The following is a 24,250-nucleotide window of genomic DNA, read 5'->3' as shown; positions in this document are numbered from 1 at the left end:
AAAAAAGAAAGTCCATGAGACTCTTATCACCAGTAATAAACCACCAGAAAACTGGAAGTGGCACTGAGGCTCAAGTGGTAGAGTGCTAGCCTTGAACTGAAGAGCTGAGGGACAATGACCAGGCCCAGAGTTCAAGTCCATGACCAACAAAAAATAAAAATAAGATCAGATATAGTGGTATATGCATGTAATCCCAGTACTTGGGAATTAGGGCAGGAGGATAAAGTGATACCATAGCAAAGAAGGCAGCTGATAAACTTCCCTCATTATTTTTTATAAAGAATAGTGTAGATAAAAAAAAATATGGAGCTGTGAATATAGGTGTTGTAGAGTGCTTACTTAGCATGCATAAGACCTTCGGTTCAATCCCTTAGCAGCAGCAAAAAATAGGAAAAATAGGAGAGGAGACAGAACACCGATCATTTATTCTTTAGTATGACTTCCTTGGTATGTTATCTGCCTCATAGATTTTTAAAAATAAAATTTTATCACCTTAAGTGTTAAAGGAAATTTAGGTTTACATTTCAAAATTATAGGAATAAAAGATATATTTGAAGGTGAAAAAGAAGTACTAAATTATTTTACAAAAGTGTTTGGAAGCTTCAGTCTGCTCAGTCTGTCTGCTAAACTGAATTTAAGTTTTAGGCAAGATTATGATTCCCTCCTTTGACTATTACCTGAGTCTTCATTTTGCTTTTAAAGAATTGTTTTCAAAATTTTCATGAGCCAAAGAAGAGTATAACAAGTGCTTGAATACCTCTCACCTAGATTTGAAAACTGCTAAAATGATGCTACATTCTCAATTCTTTCATTATTTCTCCATAAGCACAGTTCTTTTGTCAAACATTTAAAACAAAACAACACAACAACAATAACAAAAACTGGGTGCCCGTGGCTCATGCCTATAAATTCTCTTGATTCAGGAGGATGAGTTAGGAGAATCAAGGCTTGAAGCCAGCCCAGGCACATACGTGAGCCTCTTCAATTTCAAAAGCTGGAAAAAACTCTTCTCTCCAGCAGAAGGCTGGAAATGGAGATGTGGCAGAGTGGAGAAGTGGTAGGGTGCCAGCCAGAAATGAAAACACCAAGGAAGAGCAGGACCAGAGTTTAAGGTTCAGTTCCAGCATACAAGGATAGGGACACACATATTCTCTCTCTCTCTCTCTCTCTCAAGATTTAACCTGTAAATACCATGCACACATCTTTAAATAATAAGTACATAAATAACTGTAAGCCTTTCTAAGATAACTGATGTTAATTAACCACACCAACATACACCCGGATACTTTCTTTTTCCACTCCTGGGAGTAGAACCCAGGGCTTTACTAGTATAGAGTAGGTAAGTGTTCTACAACTAAACTACATCCCCAACTAAGGTATTTTTAACAGGAACACCAGACTATTTCCCACTTGATATTGAGATATAAATGATATATATATACATATATAAATGATATATATATATATATATATATATATATATATGTTACCTGCTATTGAATCTTCTTTTGAAAAGAAATAGCATATTAAGAATATAGAGCTTGAGGGCTGGGAAGGTGGCTCAGTGGTAGAGCGCTTGCTTTGCATGCCTGAGGCCCTGGGTTCGATTCCTCAGCATCACATAAGCAAAAAGAAAAAAAGCTGGAAGTGGTGCTGTGGCTTAAGTGGTAGAGCCTTAGCCTTGAGCTGAAGAGCTGAGGGACAGCACCCAGGCCCAGAATTCAGGCCCCATGACTGGACCCCCCCCCCAAAAAAAAAGAATTTAGAGCTTGATGCTATGACCTAAAGAGGCTACACTAAAAAAGTTAGTATTTTTAAGACCTCCCCCCCAAATTTTTAACGATAGGTAAGTTCACTGTTCTCAGGCCAGTAGTGCTGAAGCATCCAAGCTCTAACTCATTAGCTATTATTTTCTGTGGGGAATCCTCTTAGTCACAGAAATTAATTTCTATGTACAAGTTATTCATATCTTTGATCTCTTGATAGTATTCCAAGAATTGTAATCTCTATATTGTAGCTATGGACATAACTATCTGCTTATGAAGGAAATTGTTTCTGAAATCACAATTAAAATGCATTTTTTCTTTTTGAGCCAGTTCTGGGGCTTGAACTCAGGGCCTGGGTGGTCCTGAGCTTTTTTGCTAGACTAGTTTTCTACCACTTGAGCTCCACAGTTCCTCTTCTGGCTTTTTGTTGGTTAACTGGCAATGAGCTTCTCAAAGATTTTTTTTTATCCAGGCTGGCTTCATGATCCTCAGATCTTAGCCTCCTGAGTAGTTAGGTTTTCAGGCATTAGACACCATCTCCCAGTAAATGGTCCATTTTAGCATGACAATTGGTAGTATAGCTTAGTGCATTCAGTGTTATACAATTCCAAAGTGTTTTTATCCCAGAGAAAATCCTCCCTACCCAACTAGGCATTTGCTCCCTGTTCTTCCTCTTCCTCTGCTATGTACTTTTTGATGAAATTTTCTTTTTCCCTAAGATACTTTTCAAATACAGACACTTATAGAAAATAGAACATTTGTGTTCCTGCTACCCAGAATTGATCATTATTATTACCATTTGCTATTTTTAAAAATTATCTTATATTTTTAACTGGTATTAAAATTAGTATAACACATGAAGCTGAAGTACACCTTGATACCCCATTTCCAGTCTTCATTTCCAATGCATAGGTAGTGTTTCTAGTAAGTTTGACCTATATACTTTCAGTTGTTCTTGTTTGTTTTATGAAAACTATGTAAAGCTGTTTGGTAAATTTAGCTGTACAGCAAGCATACTGAACAGATACATCCCATTTTTTAAAAATTCACATCAGCCCTCTATATCCATTGACTCCATGTCCACAGACTTAATCCATCAAAGATGGAAATGAGTAAAAAGATGTCAGTACTGAAAATGTACTGATTCTGTAGTCATCAATCCTAAAAAAATGTGCATTACAACTGGTTATGTAAGTAGTATTTACAGTGTATAAGGTATTACAGATAAAAAGTATGAGATTTAAAAATAACTTCTCCAATGTTTAGGTTGGTAACAGCAGATGTAGCTTTTTACACTGGAAATCTTCAAGCCTTAAAAGGCCTTAAAGATTTGGACCTAAATATGGCTGAGATCTGGGAACAGAAGAGATGATGACATACTGCAAAACTGGGTAGTTCATCTGACCATGGGATGTGTGTTTCTGAAGAAAACCTGGATTCCTGTGTTTCAAGAACAGAACCTGGAACCCAAGTGAACTGAGGTGTGGGAAAGGGAAAAGGAAAGTATCAGTGTTGGGAAACTGGATTCCGTGGGATCTACAAAGAATGCCATTTTGTACATCCTTCAGTGAGGAGTAACTGATCAGGTGTCTATAACATTTTTCATTCTCTCTGGAAACAGACTCAGGTTTCTTTGGACCAAATCCAAAAGAACACATAGCTGTAACACAGCTGTAGTTGACTAGAATGCTCTGTATACTTTATATTAAAAAATGCTTTGCATTTCTTCCAGTGCAATGAAATTCATATGGTGTCCCACCTTATTTAATGATGGTACAATTTAAAATATTAAAATCTAAGTCAACTTCTGTAGAAAGTTTTCTCTATAAAAAAGTAAAGCTGTTTGAAAAATTATTTTTTTACAGACCTTTCTATAAAAATAAACATCTTTTGATTGCTTGGATTTAGGAATTCAATTTTTGTTTTAGTGACTAATGTCAAGTTCCAGGCTTTGTGTGTTATATATTTAATCTTTCTACTACCACTATATGTCAATCTGGGTAGAGCTTCAAATAGTTTAAATACATTAAGGCTGATTTTAAGTGAATTAAAAATACAATATTTGCATTTATTTATGCAACTAATTTAAATACTTTTCAGAAGTGGTATACAAAGGATTACAATTTAATAGCTGTATTTTTATAAAAGTACATATGAAGGGTTTGGGATTTTTGGTTTGCTTTTTCTTGCAGAGGTAACAATATGTTTTCATCTAATATACTTACACTCATACTTCACATGAAATATGGCCCTCTAGATTCTTGTTTTTAAGTTATTTTCAATGTGTAAATGAACAAAGACCAGGGAGAAATAAAACTTTTGAAATATAGGCTGCTGTGTTGGGGGCCAGAAATCTGAAATGATAAGTAAGTTCTTTAAAGACCTTTATAATATCTAATCTTCAAAATCAGAATCAGCAAGACAGATGAAAGTGCCTGTGCCTCACCTTACGCCAAGAATCTTGCCTAACCCTGTCAGAGTGCCTAATCTTGTGATTATATACGATGAAATAGTCTTTACTTTGTGCTCTTTGGTTTCTTGAAAGGAAAGCTTGTTTTCTTTCCTTTATCATTACTGAGGTATGTCATTGGTTCTTAAACTGTCTAATAAAACTGTAAAAATTACCAAACTTCAAAAGACAACTTTTTTTTTAAGTGGTTTAGTATACAGTGAATTTTAAACAAGCAACCTACTGAAAGCAAGTGTGGAAGAACTATAAAGTCCAGCTTCATTCTTAGAGAAAAGGCATTCAATGAAATACCAGAAGAGCGGATTCAGAATGTTATTACTAAACACATTTCAGTGGTAACAAGTTTCATCAAGCAGTAGAGCTTTTAAAGAGAGCTTTCAGTGAAGTTATACTCTTACCACAGTATACTAGAGTGCAAGGCTGGGAAAGAAATGCCCTACCTTTCTCTGCCCGCCTCAGCCCTTCCAACCAGAAAAGAAACACCACTTTGTTTAAATAAATGGAGAGTCTGTGGAAAGCATGGCAGGCCTCCCAGCTTTAGAATGCAATGAAAGGTACTAATAAGTACCTTCAAATGCAACTGCTATGGAAATGTTGGGTTTAAAAGTCTTAGAAATACCAAAAAAAAAAAAAAAAAGACTTGCAATATTTAAGTATTCAGTAGCTGGCTAGTATTTAGCAACAATAAATCTTTCAACCTATACTGCTTAGCAAGAATAAGCCATTTTATTTTGCCATTTCATAAAATTAGCATTAAAAAGTACAAGTATAAAGCTAGGCACCAGTGACTCATGCCTATAATCCTAGCTACTCAGGAAGCTGAGATATGAAGATTGCGGTTCAAAGTCAGCTCGGGCAGGAAAGTCCATGAGACTCTTACTTCCATTAAACCGCCAGAAAACTGGAAGTGGGGCTATGGCTCAAGTGGTAGAGCCTTGAGCTGAAGAGCTGAGGGACAGCACCCAAGGTTCAAGACCCACGACCGACAAAAAAAAAAACAAGTATACACGTGTATTGCTTCACTGCTTTATTTTTTTAATCACTGGCAATTCAAAGTGACCATCAGTGAGACTTCCATGAAAAGATATTTCAGTAGAGCTGATCAGCTTTAGGATTAAATAATATTGCACTTTAAGATGAACTAACTTTCAGGAAGCTTCTCGTCAAAGTATTGCTCCATCTGTGTTTTCTGTAGACTAGAAACATACTGCAGAAAACTACTTTAAGAATCAACCCTGCAGGATGCAGTAAGGTAGTAAAGCACCTGCCTATTTAGAATCCAAGAGGACATACATGTCATTGTAAGAAACTAGCCCATAATAAAGTATAAAGTGTATACACAATTTTTTTCATTTTAGTGGTCCAAAATGCGAAGATTTCCAGATACAATCTTGTTCTCTAATACTGCTCCAGGGGGGATGTCAATTCTGTCACCGTGATTTGCAATGATGATAACTGTTCCCTAAGTAAGGGAAAACAAAAATCAAAAGTGTACTTGGAACTGCAACTGAAATGCAATTATGATTAATATATGTACAATTCCTATAATGGATTGTTAATTATAAACAAAATTAAACATGAAAACCAAGTATCATGCTAAGGAAAATATTATGATTTGTCCTGTCAATCCTGGCAGTATCTTGTCTCCTTGTCAGAGATAATAACAAGAATGAGAAGTAGACCTAGTACTATTGCAGGTCTGGCTTTTTCTGCAAGACCACCAAGATCAACTAATCTTCATAAAGAGTTCTTGGTTTAAGATTTAAACATGAAGGGTTTCATAGATTATTTTTTAAGAGACAGTTTAGTGATAACTTTTCATGTTTTGATCAAGCAAATAGACATTAAAATTGAATACACCCCCCTCTCCAATCTTTGTTTAAGCCAATGAATACATTTTCCCCCAAGATCTCTGTTTAAGTAACTTTAAAGAGAACCAAATGTATGGGATCTTTTTAAAAATTTTAGTATTAAAAAATCAATAGCCAGGTACCATTGGCTCACGCCCATAATCCTAGCTACTCAAGAGGCTGAGACATGAGGATCATGGTTCAAAGCCAGCCCAGGCAAGAAAGTCCATGGGACTTTTTATCTCCAGTTAACCACCAGGAAACTGGAGGTGGTGCTGTGGCTCAAGTGGTAAAGTGCTAGCCTTGAGCTGAAGAGCTCAGGGACAGCCCCCAAGCCCATGGTTTAAGCTCCAAGACCGACCAAAAAAAAACAAAAACAAAACTCACTGTAAGTTTATTTCTACTTTCAAACAGCAATATTCGTGAGTTAATTTTAATAATGGTTCTATTTTAAAGAATGTCACGCCGGGCGCTAGTGGCCATACCTGCAATCCTAGCTACTCAGGAGGCTGAGATCTAAGGGGTATGGTTCAAAGTCCACCCAGGCAGGGACGTCCATGAGACTCTTTATCTCCAATATACCACTCAGAAAACCAGAAGTGGCACTGTGGCTCAAGTGGTAGAGCGCTCACCTTGAGCTGAAGAGCTGAGGGACAGCACCCAAGCCCAGAGTTCAAGCCCCAGGACCAACCAAAAAAATTAAAATTACAAAAAAGAATGTCACATTTCAATAACAGTAGTTTCATTACTAGTTTGCTTTCCAATATGAATGCTATTTTCTATGAAATTCCTACCCACTTACTTCAAAATACATCTCATAAACACCTGGTTCAGACTAAGAATTACAAGTTTAGGACTAGAAAGTGAAATATGTTTTATAAAGCTATTACAAGTGTGATTTTCATTATAACATACCTTTAGTGAAACATTTTTGCCAAATGTCACATCTCCTGAGACTGTGAGATGATCCAATTCAAGCATATCTGGTATGCTTTCAAATCTTCTTAGATAATCTTGAACCTTTAAATAGAAATATAATTGTTCAAAAAATGCATTCATAAAAAATTAAGATAGTTCTAACTGGTGTGTAAAACATGGCCAAGCTCAGGTTTTCTATGGTAAGAGCCTATTTATTAACCACTCAGTATACTCAAAATCCATGCCAAAGAGGCAAGGAGATATGAACAGTATCTTTAGAATCAAAACAATCTGCAGTACAGTTGAGCAGATCAGATACTTTGTCAAAACAAAAAGCTATTGTCCTGCAGGCCAGATGAGTAGTTCATATAGTTGAAAAAAGGAGAGATCATATCATTATGGTTTGAATCTGGTTAGACTAGAGTTTTAAGGTATGGATAGAAATCAGAAGTACAGTATATTTCAGGAAAAGTAATATCACAAATAAGCTTATTATCTTTGTCTTTTTCTTAGATTTATAAACACAAGAGTTGTCACTAATGACCTTGATTATTTTGCTGAGAAACTAGAAACAAACTTCCATTGGCTTTGATTTTTACTATATATTCCACTGGAGCTGGACTGTTTTCTATTCTGATTTACAGCCAGCCTCTGTATTCCAATGTTCATTAGATTCCTTCATAAGGCCTCTTCAAGAATATTGTTCCAGGGAATCTCTCTCAAGTATTTTTTTCTCCTGCTTTATTAATTTCCATCAACATATACAAAGTTTCTCCCATATTTAAAAACTAACACCCTTCAAGTCTTAGATCTCTTTTTACTTATCGCCTAATTACTCTTCAAGGCAAAACTCTTGCCTACATTCCTCTCTCTAATTCATCTTTTCCCATTCTCAAATTCATTCTAGTCAGATTCCCACACCTCCATGTGGATAAACACAATGGTGATTTCTCATCCTGAGTTAGCAGCAGCATTTGATGTATGATCTTTTCTTTCTTTTTCATACTTCCTTCCTTGTTTATTCGTGCCAGTACTGGAGCTTGAACTCAGACCTCATTCTCTTGCTCAGCTTCTTCCTTCCCCGCCCCCATACCCCCATGGATGGCACTCTACCACTTGAGTCTAGCTTTTTGCTAGTTAATTTAAATTTTGCATGTTTTTTCTGCCTGAACTGGTGTCAAACCACAATCATCAGACCTCACTGTCTTGAGTGGCTAAATTTGTATGAATGAGCCACCCGTACCTGAATTTTTCATTCTTTCTTGGAATAAGTGTTTCATTGAGACAAACAATCATAGTTTGCAAACTTTTTCATCTGTAGTCCACACTAACTCCTGTCTGGTCCTAGAACAGATTTGGATAGCATAGCAGGACCTTCTAGACCAACCAACCACAAAGACTCACCATGTCACATCAACACTTGCAACATTTGATGTGATTGAAGTCTTTGGGATGCTATCAGCTATACTGATTTTTACTCCTGCCTAGAACAGGTTTTGTACTGTAGACACCTGCACTCAATCTCCATTCATACATAGTCTTTATTGTTTTTCTCCATAGATTTTTCACTTCATATGTTTTTGATGTATTTTACTTAGTATCTTCTCTCTAGAACATCGGTTTCATAAAGACAAAGATGTTGCCAGGGGCTGGTGGCTCACGTCTGTAATCCTAACTGCTCAGGAAACAGATCTGAGGATCATGGTTTGAAGTCAGCCTGAACAGATAAGTCTGTAAGACTATTATCTCCAATTAGCCAGCAAAAGGCCAGAAGTAGAGGTGTGTCTCAGGTGGTAGAGATTCCACTGGTTAAATAGCCTGGGTGAGTAACAGACTCTAAATTCAAACTCTAGTACTGAAAAAAAAATCTGTTTATCTTTTATAGTTAATTCCTTTAAATGATATCAAAGATGGAGAAATCCATAAGGTCAGTAATGGAAACTAAATCCCTAATCCACAAGCACATCTTTCAGTTTACCTTTATAGTTAACGTACCTTTGTAAAAGAACTGCCTAATTTAACCAAGGGCACTGTAGGAAATTCCCGCTTTTCACTCATCGTCAAAGATCCTGCATTAAGGCTATAGAGGTTTGACATCACAAGCAAGAGATCTGAAGTAGTCTTGACAGGCAGAAAACGACTCCTGGGAACGTTAATACCTAAAGAATTCTCAAAACTTTTGATCGCAGCTCCAACTGCAGTTTCTAATTGAATAACATTTAGGCCTCCATCCAAAGTCTATAAGAAAAAGGAATGGGGGAAAAAATACAGGTTTTAGGTACCTATAACTCATAGCTCAATTTGGTGAGGGCTGTTTAATATTTGGGAAGTGTTATCAGGGAATCATTAAAAGAAATACACTAATATTAATGAGTAACAGTTAAGCTCTTAATCATAGATCTTTTCTCAGCCTCTTTGGTTCAGTAATATTTTATTTTACAATAAAGAACTGAAGGTCAGATAGAACAGTATGCATGAGATAGGGAGTCCTCTACTTATGATAGCCCAGGGCTCTCACCATTACCACAGCCTAGAGACAGATAAGGTGCACATTACAGGGATGAGTAGGGCAGGGACTAGAGAGTGACTGATGGGACAGACAGACCAGAGGGAGCAGGGCGTATTATGATCTTAGGAAGCAAGGAAACCAATTAGATGCAACCTTGTTACCTTTGGATTCACAATGATTTCCATGTCAATCGCATTCTGTTCTTGCAGTCTTTTAACTGCTGCAAGAGAAATCCATAGGTTGTTTGTGTTAAATATTTTAAATTTTGATACAGACTTGAACTCATCAACATGTGCTTTTGGCACTTGAGCAATTTCCACCAGTCTCAATTTGCCTTCATATTGAGTAAGTGTTCCACCCTAAAAAGGAAGAAAATGAATGCTTCTACAACTTTGTAAATCACAACTATACTGCTTATAAATTTCATAGAATTTTACAATGATAGTCTTATAGTATACAAAGGAACACATTTGAAAGTACAAGTAAATTATTCCAGTTGTTGTTTTATAATATATTCCCATTATCTTAGTCCATAATTAAAGCCCTAAATAAGTACATTAGATGCTTCAATTTCTAAAGGGCTGCTATGTTAACAGCCAATCCTCTTACTCCTAAATCACTGCTCATCACCAAACAGCTAGTCCTACCACCTCAGGCCCTGCTTTAACTGGTTCTATGGTAAGAGAGAAACAAATGCAAAAGTGGCTAAGAAGTGGCCTCAGGCTAGAGTTGTTCCTGAAGTTCCTAGGCCATGCCAGTATGGATAGAGAGGAACATTAATAAGTACACTACTCAGTTCTCTTACTTGTTTGAGTAAGTACTAAAATTTTGCATGCTATTTCATCAAAGGTCAAGTGTTGCCAATAAAGTCAGGTTACACAAATTTGTCCTTTGCACCAACAATTATTTTTGTAAGTGATACAAAGATATTAGAGTGACAAAACAAAACAAAAAATTCTGTAGGAAAGGAATGAAAATTCTGTTTTCATTAAAGGATTAAAACCATAAGCACTAAGCTTTGAAGAATATTAAAGGTCTGAACAATAAAAATGTTTTTACATTTCAGTTTTATTCCATAAATATACATGAAACTTTTCAATTAAAATTACTGAATTAGATTATCCAAAAACTAAAGTTGACTTTAATCCTATACATCATAGATGAACACACTGTTAGAAATGAAGGTACTCTACAAAATACCATCTCACTGGCTTACAATGGTAGTAAGCATATTAAGATAAATACCATTATGTTTAAAGTGGTAACTACTGAATTAGAAAAAAAAGGCTTTAGCTATATAATCTAGGAAATGTAAAAAAAATTGAATCTCCAAATTGCTTCCTGTCAGTATTTACCTTTACATCTGCACGTGTTTTATTTGTGACTTCCATGACAAATTCACAGCGTTTCCCATTAGGTGGGTTCATAAGATGATTAAGAATATAAAGATCCACCGTGGCACCCAGATTATCTATGTTAGACACAAAAATATACTCTTTGCCTTCTCCTATGAAGGTGCCAAGCAAACCAGAGTTGTAGAAACTGGCATAGATGTCTCCATGGCCTGGTGGGTACCAAGCTTCTGTATTTTCCCCTGAGTAAGATACGTCCTTTGCTACAGGAAGTAATGATTCTTTATTAATCCTCGGGTACCTTAAAAAAAAGAAAAATCATTTTGTAATATCAACTAGAGCACTACAGACCTTCATGTAAAACAGTGCATTAAAGTTAAATAAAATATCTTTTTTCCATGTCTAATATTATGAACAGTAATTTAGTTATAAGTGAATTCATTTAAGAAAATCTCTTATCTGTGTTCCAATTCTGTTTTCTAGGTAGTAATATTTGCTGCAAAAAAAAGGTTTTCCATAAACATACTTATGGAACATACATCATATTTTAAGGTATTTTGTGACTCCAAAAGAAGGGATATATTAAATAATTTTTCTTGGTTGTGAATAATTCTTGGAAATGTATCTAGGGAAAGCTACCTTTTTTCTCTGTAGGAAAACAAGCAGCAGGTGAGTACCTGGATGACTGCTTCGCAGCACCAGTGAGCACACAGGTAAAGACTGGCAAGGGGGAGAGGAAAGCAGGACATGGCACAGCAAGAGACTGAAAGTCAACTAGAAGCTGGAGGAAAAGTATCTATGATGTGGAAAAAGTGTTAATGGGGAGAGTCTAAAAAAACACAACTAAACAAATCAATGGTCCAGCTTCAGACATAGGCACAACTTTATGTAGGCTTGCTATCCATACTTAAAGCTGTATTCCCCCTGCAGTCTGGGCTTCTATTCACCCTACCTTCTCCAGTACATGCTTTTTCTCCAGCATTTACTAAATTATTCAGGTTGAAGAAATTCATTCCAAAAGGAAAGAAGGTTATCAACACTTTAAAACATAACAGAGTCTTTCCCAGAGCTATCTAAAGAGTATGCCCTTAAAATGCAAAGATCTAATAAGAATCTCAAAAAGATTTTAAGAAGAGGAAAATATAGACTCAAACAGTATTTATACTACACGCATTTATTAGCAAATGTTCAGCTTTTAAAGGCATCAAGCCCTTGTAAGCATTCATCTTTGGCACAAGTACATCTGGAAGCTGCTCTGCTAAACATTTTTATAAGTAACATCCACTACAGTGATTTTTTTTTTACTCCTTGTACCTGCTTTGATTGAAAGTGTAGATTTTCACACGACAGTGATTGTACTTCTGTAGTATTTTTTTTGTATCTTCATCCGTGTTAAAAGAATTCATTAAAACAAGAGGAACATCTGTATTGTAGGTTTTGTTCAAATGCTAGGAAGGAAAAGTAACAATCACATCACCCAGATTTATATTTCCTTTGCTTAAAAATGTAAAGTTATCCCTTTCTTGTTAATTCTAAAATGTCTAAACTACGACCCAGACTGGTGCCTCTGAGCAGCACAGCTCTGGGGCTATCTGTATTAGTGCTTGTAGTTCTATGGCTGGACGGATGGCTAGCTGAACATTTTTTCTTGTGTCTCAAACTGCGAGGATGAAAATGAAATGTTAACACAGCTATGGTTCCCTGTGCTCAGGACTGATGTTCAAAAACTCAGTCATGCTTAAACTGAAATCTTTTTCAATCTCAAAAGAACTAATAGGTAATACAGAGTAGAGAAAAACACACTCTTAGAAGTCATGCTGTCTGGATTTATTAAATAGAGAACTTTGGGCCAATGAGTCACTTTCTTTATGTCCTGGTTTCCTCATCTGTAAAATGGGGGTAATAATAGTAATAATAATAGTAATAGTACTAATAGTAATAATAATTATAGTACTAATAGTAATAATTCTTGAAAGAGCTTAGAGTGCTTGTTGAATATTAAGTACTGGATAAACATTCGCTGCTGCTCTAGCTTGCTGCTATATTTGCAGTTGCCTGCCTCGTACTAGGCAGTAAGGATACAGAAGTGGAAAAATCAGGACCACTGCCATGAAGAATTTAGGGTCTATGACTAATTCCTGTGTCTTTCAGAAAAAGAATTGAGAACATTCTTAGCATCCATAGCATCCAACCAGATACGGAGCATCTCCCCAGCTTCCCAAAAGAGTTAAGCCAAGTCATCCCTACATCATGAAGCCTACTACCACTAGATAGAAGGGGACTAGAAGGAGGCAGATCAAAGGAGAATCTAAACAGACCCAGAGATTTCAGAAATCACAAATGATATTTAAGATGAGGCTTTATGTCACCCTTTGGACATGCCATTAAGCTTTTTATTTCACACTAACAGCTCTTTGACTAGCTCAAATTCACATCTGCTAGCTACATTTAATAATAAAACATTATAATAACCTAAAAATTATTTTAGTTTACTAGTTTAATAAACCTATTGTTATGTTACTCACTTCAATTTGCTGAACAGTCAGATCCAAAAAAGTATTCTCATTCCTCACACCAATCAGACTTTTAGGACCTTTGCAACCCATGCTGGTTCCCAAGCCACCATTGAGTTTCACTACCACCAGCTTATTCAAAACAGAAGAGATATTATCAGGCAATCCTCTTGCCTTTATCTTTTCATAGGGTTGAATCTAAAAGGAAAAAATTAAATGAGTAATTCAAATAGCATGATGATTAAAAGCAAGCCAACCCCAGGATTATATCCATACTTTTAAAAGAGTTTTGGTTTCTCAGTGTAAAATATAAACCACCTTTCCTTCAATGTCACAGGCCTTTCTCATTCAAAACCAAATGCTTACAGGCAATTTCCTTTGCACACAAATTTGGTTTGGTGGTCTACTTACATTACAATGGAGTATAAAAAAAGGAAAAAGTTATCTGGGGGCAGGTGGTTCATGCCTATAATCCTATCTGTTCAAGAGGCTGAGATCTGAGGATCGTGGTTCTAAGCCAGCCTGGACAGGAAGGCCCATGAGACTCTTATTTCCAATTAACCACCAGAAAACCAGAAGTGTTGCTGTGGCTCCAGTGGTAGAGTGTTGGCCTTGAGCTGAAGTGCTCAGGGACAGCGACCAGGCCCAGAGTTCAAGCCCCATGACCGACCAAAAAGAAAGTAAAGGAAAATGTTGTGTAGTCTTTTGTGTGGTTGGTAGGAACATTGAAATTTTCTTGAATTATCTTCAAATACTCAGAATTTCCAGTTTGATATATAGCAAATGAGATATAGAAAATTCATCATCTGAATAGTTGTGGTGCAGTATAAACTACTTTTAATTCTGAAGACTAGATGATCATATAGTGTCTCCATCACAGAGGCAAACCCAAATAACACTAGTTCCATGCTATTCTCCAGTCTGTGACTACATTTTAGAACAAAGTAGCAAAGCTCTCTGTCACACTTCTAAGTGTGCACAAGGACAATTCCTTCCTAAAGAATTTAACTCTCTACCTGGGTACTCACTGGTGGCTCACGCCTGTAATCCTACCTACTCAGGAGGCCAAAACCCGAGAATTGAGCTTTGAAGTCACCCCAGGGAAGGTTAGTCCATAAGACTGTTGTCTCCAATTAACCAAAAAAAGTCAGAAGTGAAGCTATAGCTCAAGTGGTAGAGCACCAGCCTTGAATACAAACAACCAAGGTGCTGGTGGCTCACGCCTGTGATCCTATCTATTCAGGAGGTTGAGATCTGAGGATCTGAGGTTCCAAGCTAGCCCAGGCAAGAAAGTCCATGAGACTCTTATTTCCAATTAATCACAGAAAAAGCTAGAAGTGGCATTGTGGCTCAAGTGGTAGAGCACTAGCCTTAAGCAAAAGGAATACAGGGACAGCACCCAGGCCCAGAGTTCAAGCAACAACAATAACAACAATGAAAACCACAATATTGGCTGTTGGGCGCACACACATACACAAAGCTCTCAGATGTCACTGAAGTAGAAAGGTATCCTCATTACTCTAAGAAATACATACAGACACACACACACACACACACACACACACACACACACACGCCTCTCAGATGTCACTGAAGTAGAAAGGTATCCTCATTACTCTAAGAAATACATACAGACACAGACACACAGACACACACACACACACACGCCTCTCAGATGTCACTGAAGTAGAAAGGTATCCTCATTACTCTAAGAAATGCCCTAGGAAGGAAGGAGAGACCAAGATCTGAAGTTGGAGAAAATCCCAACTCATCTTCCTTTCTAAAAGCATTCTAGCTGTTTCGGTGAACAGAGAACTTTAAGTTGTCTCTTATAGGAAAACAACAATAACATTTACAACAGAAACCATTTTTTTTGTTGTCACAGCTATTTCCACAGAACACTAGTGTGTGATTCACTTCTTTTAATCTCTAATATTCTGTAGTAACTACCAAGTGTGGACCAATACACTTTCTTACTTGGGCGTAAATCCTACAGAACACAAAACAATATTACCAATACTTTCTACTCATCCCACCCTCATTATCACTCATTCTGAATTGTTTCCTAATGTATTAAGATTATCAGTTCTCCTGGTTTATGTAGTTAAGTAGATCTCAACAAAAGAAATCATCTTATAAATATTTTAGAAACAATCACAAGAAAGAAAAAAACATTTGAATCCTTATCTTGGGGTTCATTTCGCTTAATATCAACTTATCTGACCATTTCTGCTCGTCTTAGACATATACTAGTTAGGGCTGGGAAGGTGGCTCAGTGGTAGAGTGCTTGCCTTGCATGCCTGAGGCCCTGGGTTCGATTCCTCAGCACCACATAAGCAAAAAGAAAAAAGCTGGAAGTGGCGTTGTGGCTCAAGTGGTAGAGCACTAGCCTTGAGCTGAAGAGCGGAGGGACAGCGCCCAGTCCCAGAGTTCAGGCCCCACGACGGGATCCAAAAAAAAACAAAAACAAAAACGACATATACTAGTTATTACAAATAAGGGAAACTGTGGGACCTATGTTTCCTTGGGCCTGGCTTACTTCACTTAATATAATTTTTTCCAAGTCTTTCCATTTCCTAACAAATGGGGCAATGTCATTCTTTCTGATGGAGGCACAGAATTCCATTGTGTATATATACCACATTTTCTTGTTTCTAACATATTTATAAGATGATATCTTTGTTGCTTTGTATGTCCCTCACCCACAGTATAACCCCTGTTTTCACCATATTAGATGTTGGTATACTTTGTGAGGAGAAGGGAAAAAACAAATTGTTTAAATAGGGATACAGGTGGACCCATTACAACAATGAGATGTTCAAGATGTTATGTCAAAAAACGAACTTTACAACTTTCGTTGGGGGTGAGGGGGAGCGGGGGGGAGATGGGAAGGGATAGAAAGGGGAAACAAAGGAGGAGGCAACAATGCTTGATAAGAAATATACTCATTACCTTGCCCACGTAATTGTAACCCCTCTGTATGGTATTTTCACAAAAAAAAAAAAGAAAAAGAAAAAAGAAAGGAACTGACTAAAGGAGAAAACAAACCTTTGGGTACTTCAAAGAATGCTACCTAGATACGGGATGCTAACTGCCAAGGGGCAGGTCCAAGTGCTGCCAGAGAAGCTGTTCTTCCCTACACATATCATACTTACTAGTCACTTCCTTGACAGCATATGGTCTAGGTGAGGATAACAAAGGGGTAACAGCAACTTGTATCCACAACACACATATATACACACAGTGCCCTCCTCCCAGTGTATCAAAATTCATTGAAGGATGTTTTAATTTGATGCTACTGCCATGAACATCAGTTTGTTCAGCATTTCAGTCCTAAATTCAGTGCCATGCTACTAGTATATGACAGAGCTGATGCCATATTGATACACAAAGGTAGTTAAAATTATTTTTAAGCCCAGTTGTTGAAAAGCAACTGGTCAATAAAAGAAATGCCACAGTGATACAATGGCTCTGAGTAGTCTATAACAAAGGAAAAATCTCTTGGGCACATTATATTTACTCAGAAGAGTCGGAAAATGGGACAAAGTCAATTATTTTCCAATTACTTCATAAAAGCCAATTATTTCCATTTAGTAGTTAAGTTTTCACTTCTCAGGCAGAATACTTGCAAAAGTCTCACAAGGGTATGAAAATCAATTTAAGTAAAAACCCATGGTTCTTGAATGCATTTTAGGTAAAGTTGTGAGCTCAGAAATACCCTTAACTCTGTAATGATTTGAATAGTTATTTTTTTAATTACAATGTAGAATTTCTTTCCTAATGAGAGGCCTGTTTTCCAATTCCACCTTAAAATTTTAATGTAAAACATCATACATATAAACATACGTATGTACAGTTGGAAGAATAACATGTATAAAAGCACACTTGTCCCAAATAGCATTCCTTTTCAACCCTTCATGGTAAACAGTATCTGAAAATGAAGTGTCAGCCTCACACTGATTTTAACATTAGGGCATTTAGCCTTTTTAGTCAAAAGATATATTTGAGATACTTCTGGTTTTAGTTAAAATCTTCCAACAGTGATCATCTGAAGAATCTAAGATAAAATAAAAAATGTACCTCTGGACCGATACGGTGATTCATGTCTATAATCCCAGCACTCAAAAGGCTGAAGCAGAAGCTTCAAGAGTTCTAAGACAGCCTGGGCTACATAGCAAGACAGTCTCAAATGAAAACAAAGTAAATGAATAAGATGCAATTCTAAAAATGCTCAAAAATTGGTGTGAAATAAATGAGCTAACTCACATATAGCATTAAAATTCCAAAACTGAGTTAATAAGACTCTTGGGCATATGCCCTGGCAACTAACAAAAAAACTTTGCTCCCTTCTGCCTGGATTCTTTAATGTTTTAAGTGTAGTCATCCCTCCCTAGCAAATGGCAAGGAACCATATTTCTTTATGCAGTACATTCAGGTATACCCACTTACCTTGCGTATTACACCTAACCCTTAAAGCAGTATTGATCTAGCTAAGGAATCTGAGAATCACAAGAAAGGGATCTGACAACTGTGAAAGGAAAAGGAAAAAAATAACAAGGTGTGAAGGGGGAGAGATGTCCAGAATGGTAATGCTGCTGGTGGAAATCTCCAGTGGAATCTTCAACTTGTGTTTATGACTTATGCCTACTTCAATCCTCTCCCCACCTCCCGCCATGTGTATGTGTGTGTGTGCAAAGAAAACTCACAACCAGTAGATGAATTGAACAACTGTTGGATTCCAGGAAGCCAGGACATTGTCTAAAACTTGTCATAGGTCCAATTAGATGGCCAAGTATAGCTTCTGTCACATAAATAAATCACTCTATATATCAACAAAAGTCCTTTCTGCTGGTGACACTGCCATACCCTTTACCAGGGGCCTCACCAAGCAGCCCCACATAGTGTACTTCAACAAGCCAAGGAAGTCATTGTTAGAAAATTGCTTAGCAACAGCTTGTTACAACTGGACATATCCAGTCTTAGAGAGACATTTTAGATATGTCTGCCATGTTCCTTCTCAGCTCTCCCAGGAGAATACACAAAGACAGTAACATAGACAAAAATGGATGGTGTCTGCTGGGCGCCAGTGGCTCACACCTGTAATCCTAGCTACTCAGGAGGCTGAGATCTGAGGATTGCGGTTCAAAGCCAGTCCGGGCAGGAAAGTCCGTGAGACTCTTATCTCCAATAAATCACTAGAAAACTAGAAGCAGGGCTGTGTCTCAAGTGGTAGAGCGCTAGCCTTAAGCTGAAAAGCTGAGGGACAGCGCCCAGGCCCAGAGTTCAAGCCCCATGACCGACAAAAAAAAAAAGGATGGTGTTTGGAGACAACAGGGAGTACCATGCACTGCTTCAAAGTGATGCTTACTGAATCACTTTAGTCAGGCACTAAATGCAATCTTTGTGCTTTCAATCATAATTATCCTGTTTCTCTTTTTCTCCAGGCATAAACAGAATTTAGTGTTGCAGAAAACCATATAGTGCAGCGAAGCAGATGGTAAGGCAAGCCCGATAGGTGATGTGGGACAAACCTCAAAAGGTTCCTGGCAAAATATCCAGAGCACTCATGTTTTCTTCTTACTGGCAGAAGAGAATTGGTCAAATACCTAACTTGCTCCAGGGAATTAGTGAAAGAAAGCAATTGACTTAAATAAGAGGATTTAAACATCATCCTGCTCTCTAGTTTTTCTGCAGAAATGGGAAGGAGGTCTTTTAAGAGACTGAAAAAAAAAAATCACACAGAAACTGTCTGCCATGATCTGTAGCTTGCCAAGTCTGTTCACAACTTAGTTTCAACTTAGAAGAAAAGCCAAATTCATCACACAGCTATGGACACACTGTTCCCATTAGCAATAGTATAACCCAGTTCTGGGTAGCATATTTGTGCTATTCCTGGAGACAGTGCCAAATACCCAAACCAAGCTAACAGTACCTGCCCTGTTATGGTTCACAAGGGTGTGATTATTGCAATCTGAAAGAATTTTTTTTCCAACAACAGTAAGTTTGCCTAAAAGAAAATGAGCTGTGTAAACAGTCAAACAAATTAGGAATAATGCTCCATATGTACAGAGAGTGTTCCAAGAACACTGACTTACTCACTAAATCCTTGTGCATAGTGTATGTGTGTCTGTGTCTGTGTGCACCCATGTGCACATGCCAAGTTCTGTGCTAGGCACGTTCACATACTGTCTCTTCATTTCACATGTCCGAATGTAATGACCAGAATCCTATCATCTGTATATCAATTTCATCACAGAAAAGTGCTCAGACCATAGATTATTTTGTTATTAAAGAAAAGCTGGAATACTAATATGTGCAACATCATCATGTGGTTCAACAAGTTCATTAACACTCTATTCCCTCAGCCACCAAAATGAGATCAACTCCTTTTACACATTGCAAATAAAACCTATTGTCTTCTACCAGATCCTCAGACCTTCCCTGAACCTCCATTCTTATTTCCATCCTTTCCTTCTGGTCATAGGAAAAGCTGTCCTAAGGCAATCTCTCCCGGTGGCCATCTCAAGGATTCCAATACATCAGTTATTCAGTCTCCACTTATCCCAGCTCATCTTTTTTTTTTGGAGTAGGTGTACTGGTGTATGAACTCAGCACTCTGTACTTGAGCCACATCTCTGGCTCTTTTTATCTTAGTTTTGTTGGTTATACATAGGGTCTTCTGGGTTTTGCCTAGGCCAGGCTAGACTGTGATTCTCCTTTTCACAGCTGAAATAGAAGGCATAAACCACCACATCTAGCTTATGGTTGAGAGGTCTTGCTAACTTTTTTGGCTTGTCTACTCCCAATCTCTACCTCCTGAATAGGGTACCTAACCTTCACTAAATTTTTTTTCCATGAGCACTCCCAACTTCTCTCATTTCTCATTAATTCCACTACCTACTACAGTTTGCTTTTCTGCTCTATCACTGGATGGACTAGTCTTCATACAACCTCCTAATTGCTACAACTTGTCAATAACACCAATATTTCTTTTACTTGTATTCTCAGGTAAATTTGACACAATGGATCACTCCCCAAATCCTGGAATGCTTTCTTCCTCTTACCTTCTGAAATACCTCTCTCTCTGTTTTCCTTGCCTACTTCTTGCAATAGACTTTCTTCTTACAATCAGCTCCAATCCCTTGGTTTCATCACTTCTTTCTCTGGCTGCTAGCTAAAAGCATGCTCACATCTGTTTAGTTACAAATCTTTTCAATCTCATGAAATTGTATTTGTTGCCATGGTCAATATCTTCTCATCTTAGACCTGTCTTATCTCAGTGGTCTGCATGGTCTCCTTAGCTTCCTCCACCCTCATCCTTCACCTCCCTCTCTTGTAAGAGAGCATTTGAGCATGTTTTTAACATTATTCACAAAACAAAGCAGCCAGGCACTGGTGGCTCATGCCTGTAACCCTAGCTACTCAGGAGGCTGAGATCTGAGGATCACAATTTGAAACTAGTCCAGGCAGAAACTTTAAGAGACTCCAACCTCCAACTAACCACGAAAAGCTGGAAGTAGAACTGGCTCAAGTGGTACAGTGCTAGCCTTGAGCAAAAAAGCTCAGGGACAGTGCCCAAGCCCCGAGTTTCAGGACTAGTAAACCTGTATGTGTGTGCATGCATGCATGTACACAAACACACACATAAAGATGGCAGAGATTAATTGCCTACCACAGTATCATTCATTTCCCTTCAATTTTAAAACTCTTTCAGCTAGGCATATTGCCTTCCAGAATAAAAGATTGTATTTTGAAGCTATTTGTACCAAAGTTCTGGCCAAATCTATTAACTCAAAGAAAACTGAAAGATTTCCAGGAAATCTCTTAGAAGGGCAAAGGGATGTGCCCATCTCCTTGCTGCTATCTGTAATAAAGATATGACAACCAGAGTTCATTCTAGTACCATGTTAAGAATGACAGAACCCAAGACAGAGAAGCCCACTAATGACCACTAAGCTGAGATGCTACCACTGGATTAACTCTCCCCTGATTATAATAATAATAATAATTATTATTATTATTGCTGTTGTTGTTGTTGTCAGGCAGGGAACTGTCTCTGAGCTTCTTTTACTCAAGGCTAGCACTCTACCACTTTAGCCACAGCTCTACTTCTGGCTTTTTGGTGGTTAACTGAAGAATCTCATGAGCTTTCCTGCCCACGCTGGCTTTGAACAGTCATTCTCAGAAAATCAGCCTACTAAGCAGCTAGGATCACACGCATGAGCCATTGACACCCCGCATAAGTTTTTTTATTTTAGATTCCCGTATTCTGTATACTTGAATCTGATCCTAACTAGAAAACATGGTTTACAAGGTCCTTGATGGTTTGGCCTTTTTTATCTTGTCCTCTTTCATTTCCCATGCCACCAACACACTGTTCTTTGGAACACAGAGCCTTGAATTCTCTAGCATGTCACATCATCTCTTGCTTGTAGACATCTGTACTTTATCCATCTCACAACTACAATTACCTTCTCTTCAACCCCTACATCTCAGTTCAGAACAATTTTTTTTGGCTTTAGGAGCTACCAGGTACTTGCAAAGATCAGATATTTTTGTATTCTCTTTCAGAAAATTTCCAAAAAAAACCTAAAACCTCTTTTTACATTCAACTTAGTAAAAAATTTACTACATTGGAAAATTTTAACATAAAATATAAAAACAATCTTTGTAAGAGAAAATTAATGTGCAAATAAAGCAGAAATAAACTTTAACTCTCTCCAAGCTAAATTTCAATGAGAAAGTTTCAGTTTAGGCCTGGATAAGCTGACACTGTGATGTGGTCTGAGATGGTCACATACATGCCACCTTCCATTGCCATTCCTTTTTTAATTTTTTTCCCATAATAGGCAAGCGATCTACCACTTCAGCCACGCCTTTGTCCTTTTGTTTGGATATATTGTTCCTGAGATAAGGGACTCACAACTTTGTTTGAGGCAGGCCTTAAACTAGAGTTCTTCCTGCCTCTGCCTCCTAGGATTTTAGGCATATACCACCATGCTCCCTTTACAATTCTATATATATATATATATTTTTTTTAATGGTTCTAAATTCTAAAACTCTATCAAAAGCTTTGACACAAGCTAGGTGCTGGTGGCTGGTGCCTGTAATCCTAGCTACTCAAGAAGCTGAGATCTGATGATTGTGCTTTGAAGCCACCTGAGGCAGGAAAGTCCATGAGACAGATCTCCAATAAACTACTCCAAATAAGCTGGAAGTGGCACTGTGGCTTAAGTGGTAGAGCGCTCAAGGCCCTGAGTTCAAGTCCCAGGACCGGCACAAAAAAAAACAAAAAACCATAAAACTGACACTTGTTTGATCTTTGTTAAGGACAATAGGAAATCCCCAAGACTCAGCATTTCCTGTGTCTTCCAATCAATGAGGTAATCTTTGCAAATGTCTCCATCACTTAGGCAGGACTTCACCACTTTAATACTGATGGCAAAAGGAGACAAATTACAGTCATGTGGAACTTGCTCTGCCCATCCACAGGAGGAACAGACCAACACTGCAATGGTACACAGAACACCAACAGTTCTATTCCCAATTTATCATTTTAAAAACATTTTCAGGACAGGTTCACAAGTACTTAATTCTTCTCTGAGGGAACTAGCATGCAATAATGGCTGAAAAGTAGTAGCTGGCTAAATAGAGAAATAGCTGAAATTGTAATGACATGCTAAAGGGAAATCACATAGCAGTTATTTGTTCCATGACCTAATTCAACAAATCACATTAATTCTAACATGCATGGTCTCATTTAATAAAAAGAATGCTCGCAAACTGTATATAGTACAGTTGTTGAGAGACAATAATGGCTTTAGTGCCAGGCTGCCTCCACCACTTAGGATAGCAAATTATTTAATTGCTTTAAGCCTTTTTCATTTACTTTGTTGCTTTGTTATAAAGATAAATGAGATGTGTATAAAATGTCTTGTCCACAGTAAGTACTTGAATGTTGGCTAGTATTATTAATCTATCATTGATTCGGACATAATACTCTGCTATCACTTCATATTTCAACATTTTTAAACAAATCAATGGTTCTTATAATTAACTGGCTATATTTTTTTCTTTATTAGTATTATATATATATTATATATATATAAAATATATATATTATATAAATATATATATTGATTATATATATATATATATATATATATATATATATATAATCAATAGCTTAGATTTGATGACAACTAACTGGTCTCTAAAACATGGATTTCACCTAAGTCTGCTGTCAAGTAGAGCTTGATAATATGAAGGCACAGGTTAACAAATTATGGTCTGTGGAACAATTAGCACTAGTTTTCACAAAATTTTATTGGAACACAGCTAAATTCAATATATATGGACTATAACTGTTTCACGCTATCTGGCTGAATTTGGTCATCGAGACAGAGATAGTATAAATATAGTAGGCTTTATAGGACATATCATCTAGCCTTTTTTTTTAATAGAAAAAGTTTGCCAACCTCTTCTCAGAAAAACACAAGTTCTGATTATATTTCTGCCTTTTCAAATCATTTTTCCTCTGAAATGGCCTCATGTTGCTGAGATTTCTCAGAACAGCCAGAGAAGATAGAACCTTGTTTGGACTACATACATGATGGCTTCACGTTTCTACTGCCATGAACACTTCCATATCACAGTCCCCTAGGCACATGTATTTGTCTAGGAAAGAAAACTAAGGATATGTCAAGTAATTTTGAAAACAAAAGAATCTGAGATGAAGAAATCCACTTGTGAGTTATCTAGTGAAGCCAAATTCACAAAAGAAAGCAGAATATGATATCTAAGGAGTTTGTGGAAGGGTTAAAAGGAGTTTTGGTTCAGCAAGATAAAACTGTTCTTGGGGGGCCGGGAAGG

General features: G+C 37.2%; 2 protein-coding genes across 6 annotated transcripts in view; one reads left to right on the top strand and one right to left on the bottom strand.

Moving 5' to 3' along the window:
- The window catches only part of Vps54 (vacuolar protein sorting 54 homolog (S. cerevisiae)), a 99,056-nt gene extending 94,666 nt beyond the window's left edge, over positions 1–4,390 (top strand). For all 4 annotated transcript variants that reach the window (XR_001175302.1, XM_013022520.1, XM_013022519.1 and 1 more), the window contains one exon: positions 3,033–4,390. Coding sequence is in view for 3 of the 4 variants with exons in the window: in XM_013022520.1 (XP_012877974.1) it covers positions 3,033–3,138 (106 nt within the window). In the remaining variant the exon portion in view is untranslated. The remainder of the gene's footprint in view (positions 1–3,032) is intronic.
- Positions 4,391–5,248: 858 nt separating this feature from the next.
- Ugp2 (UDP-glucose pyrophosphorylase 2) overlaps positions 5,249–24,250 on the bottom strand; it is a 47,743-nt gene continuing 28,741 nt past the window's right edge. Inside the window, exons 4-10 of one of the 2 annotated variants that reach the window (XM_013022538.1) lie at positions 13,391–13,576; positions 12,180–12,313; positions 10,869–11,166; positions 9,675–9,872; positions 9,000–9,242; positions 7,002–7,106; positions 5,249–5,698 (exon numbers count right to left, since the gene is read on the bottom strand). In XM_013022538.1, the coding sequence (XP_012877992.1) occupies positions 5,591–5,698; positions 7,002–7,106; positions 9,000–9,242; positions 9,675–9,872; positions 10,869–11,166; positions 12,180–12,313; positions 13,391–13,576 (1,272 nt within the window). In that variant the 3' untranslated portion in view covers positions 5,249–5,590. The remainder of the gene's footprint in view (positions 5,699–7,001; positions 7,107–8,999; positions 9,243–9,674; positions 9,873–10,868; positions 11,167–12,179; positions 12,314–13,390; positions 13,577–24,250) is intronic. The other variant, XM_013022539.1, reaches the window with a different exon arrangement.

This window comes from Dipodomys ordii, unplaced genomic scaffold (genome assembly GCF_000151885.1).
Source record: "Dipodomys ordii isolate 6190 unplaced genomic scaffold, Dord_2.0 Scaffold63, whole genome shotgun sequence".
Lineage (NCBI taxonomy): Eukaryota > Metazoa > Chordata > Mammalia > Rodentia > Heteromyidae > Dipodomys > Dipodomys ordii.
Note: the sequence above shows the minus strand (reverse complement) of the source record. Positions and strands in the feature narration are given on the sequence as shown.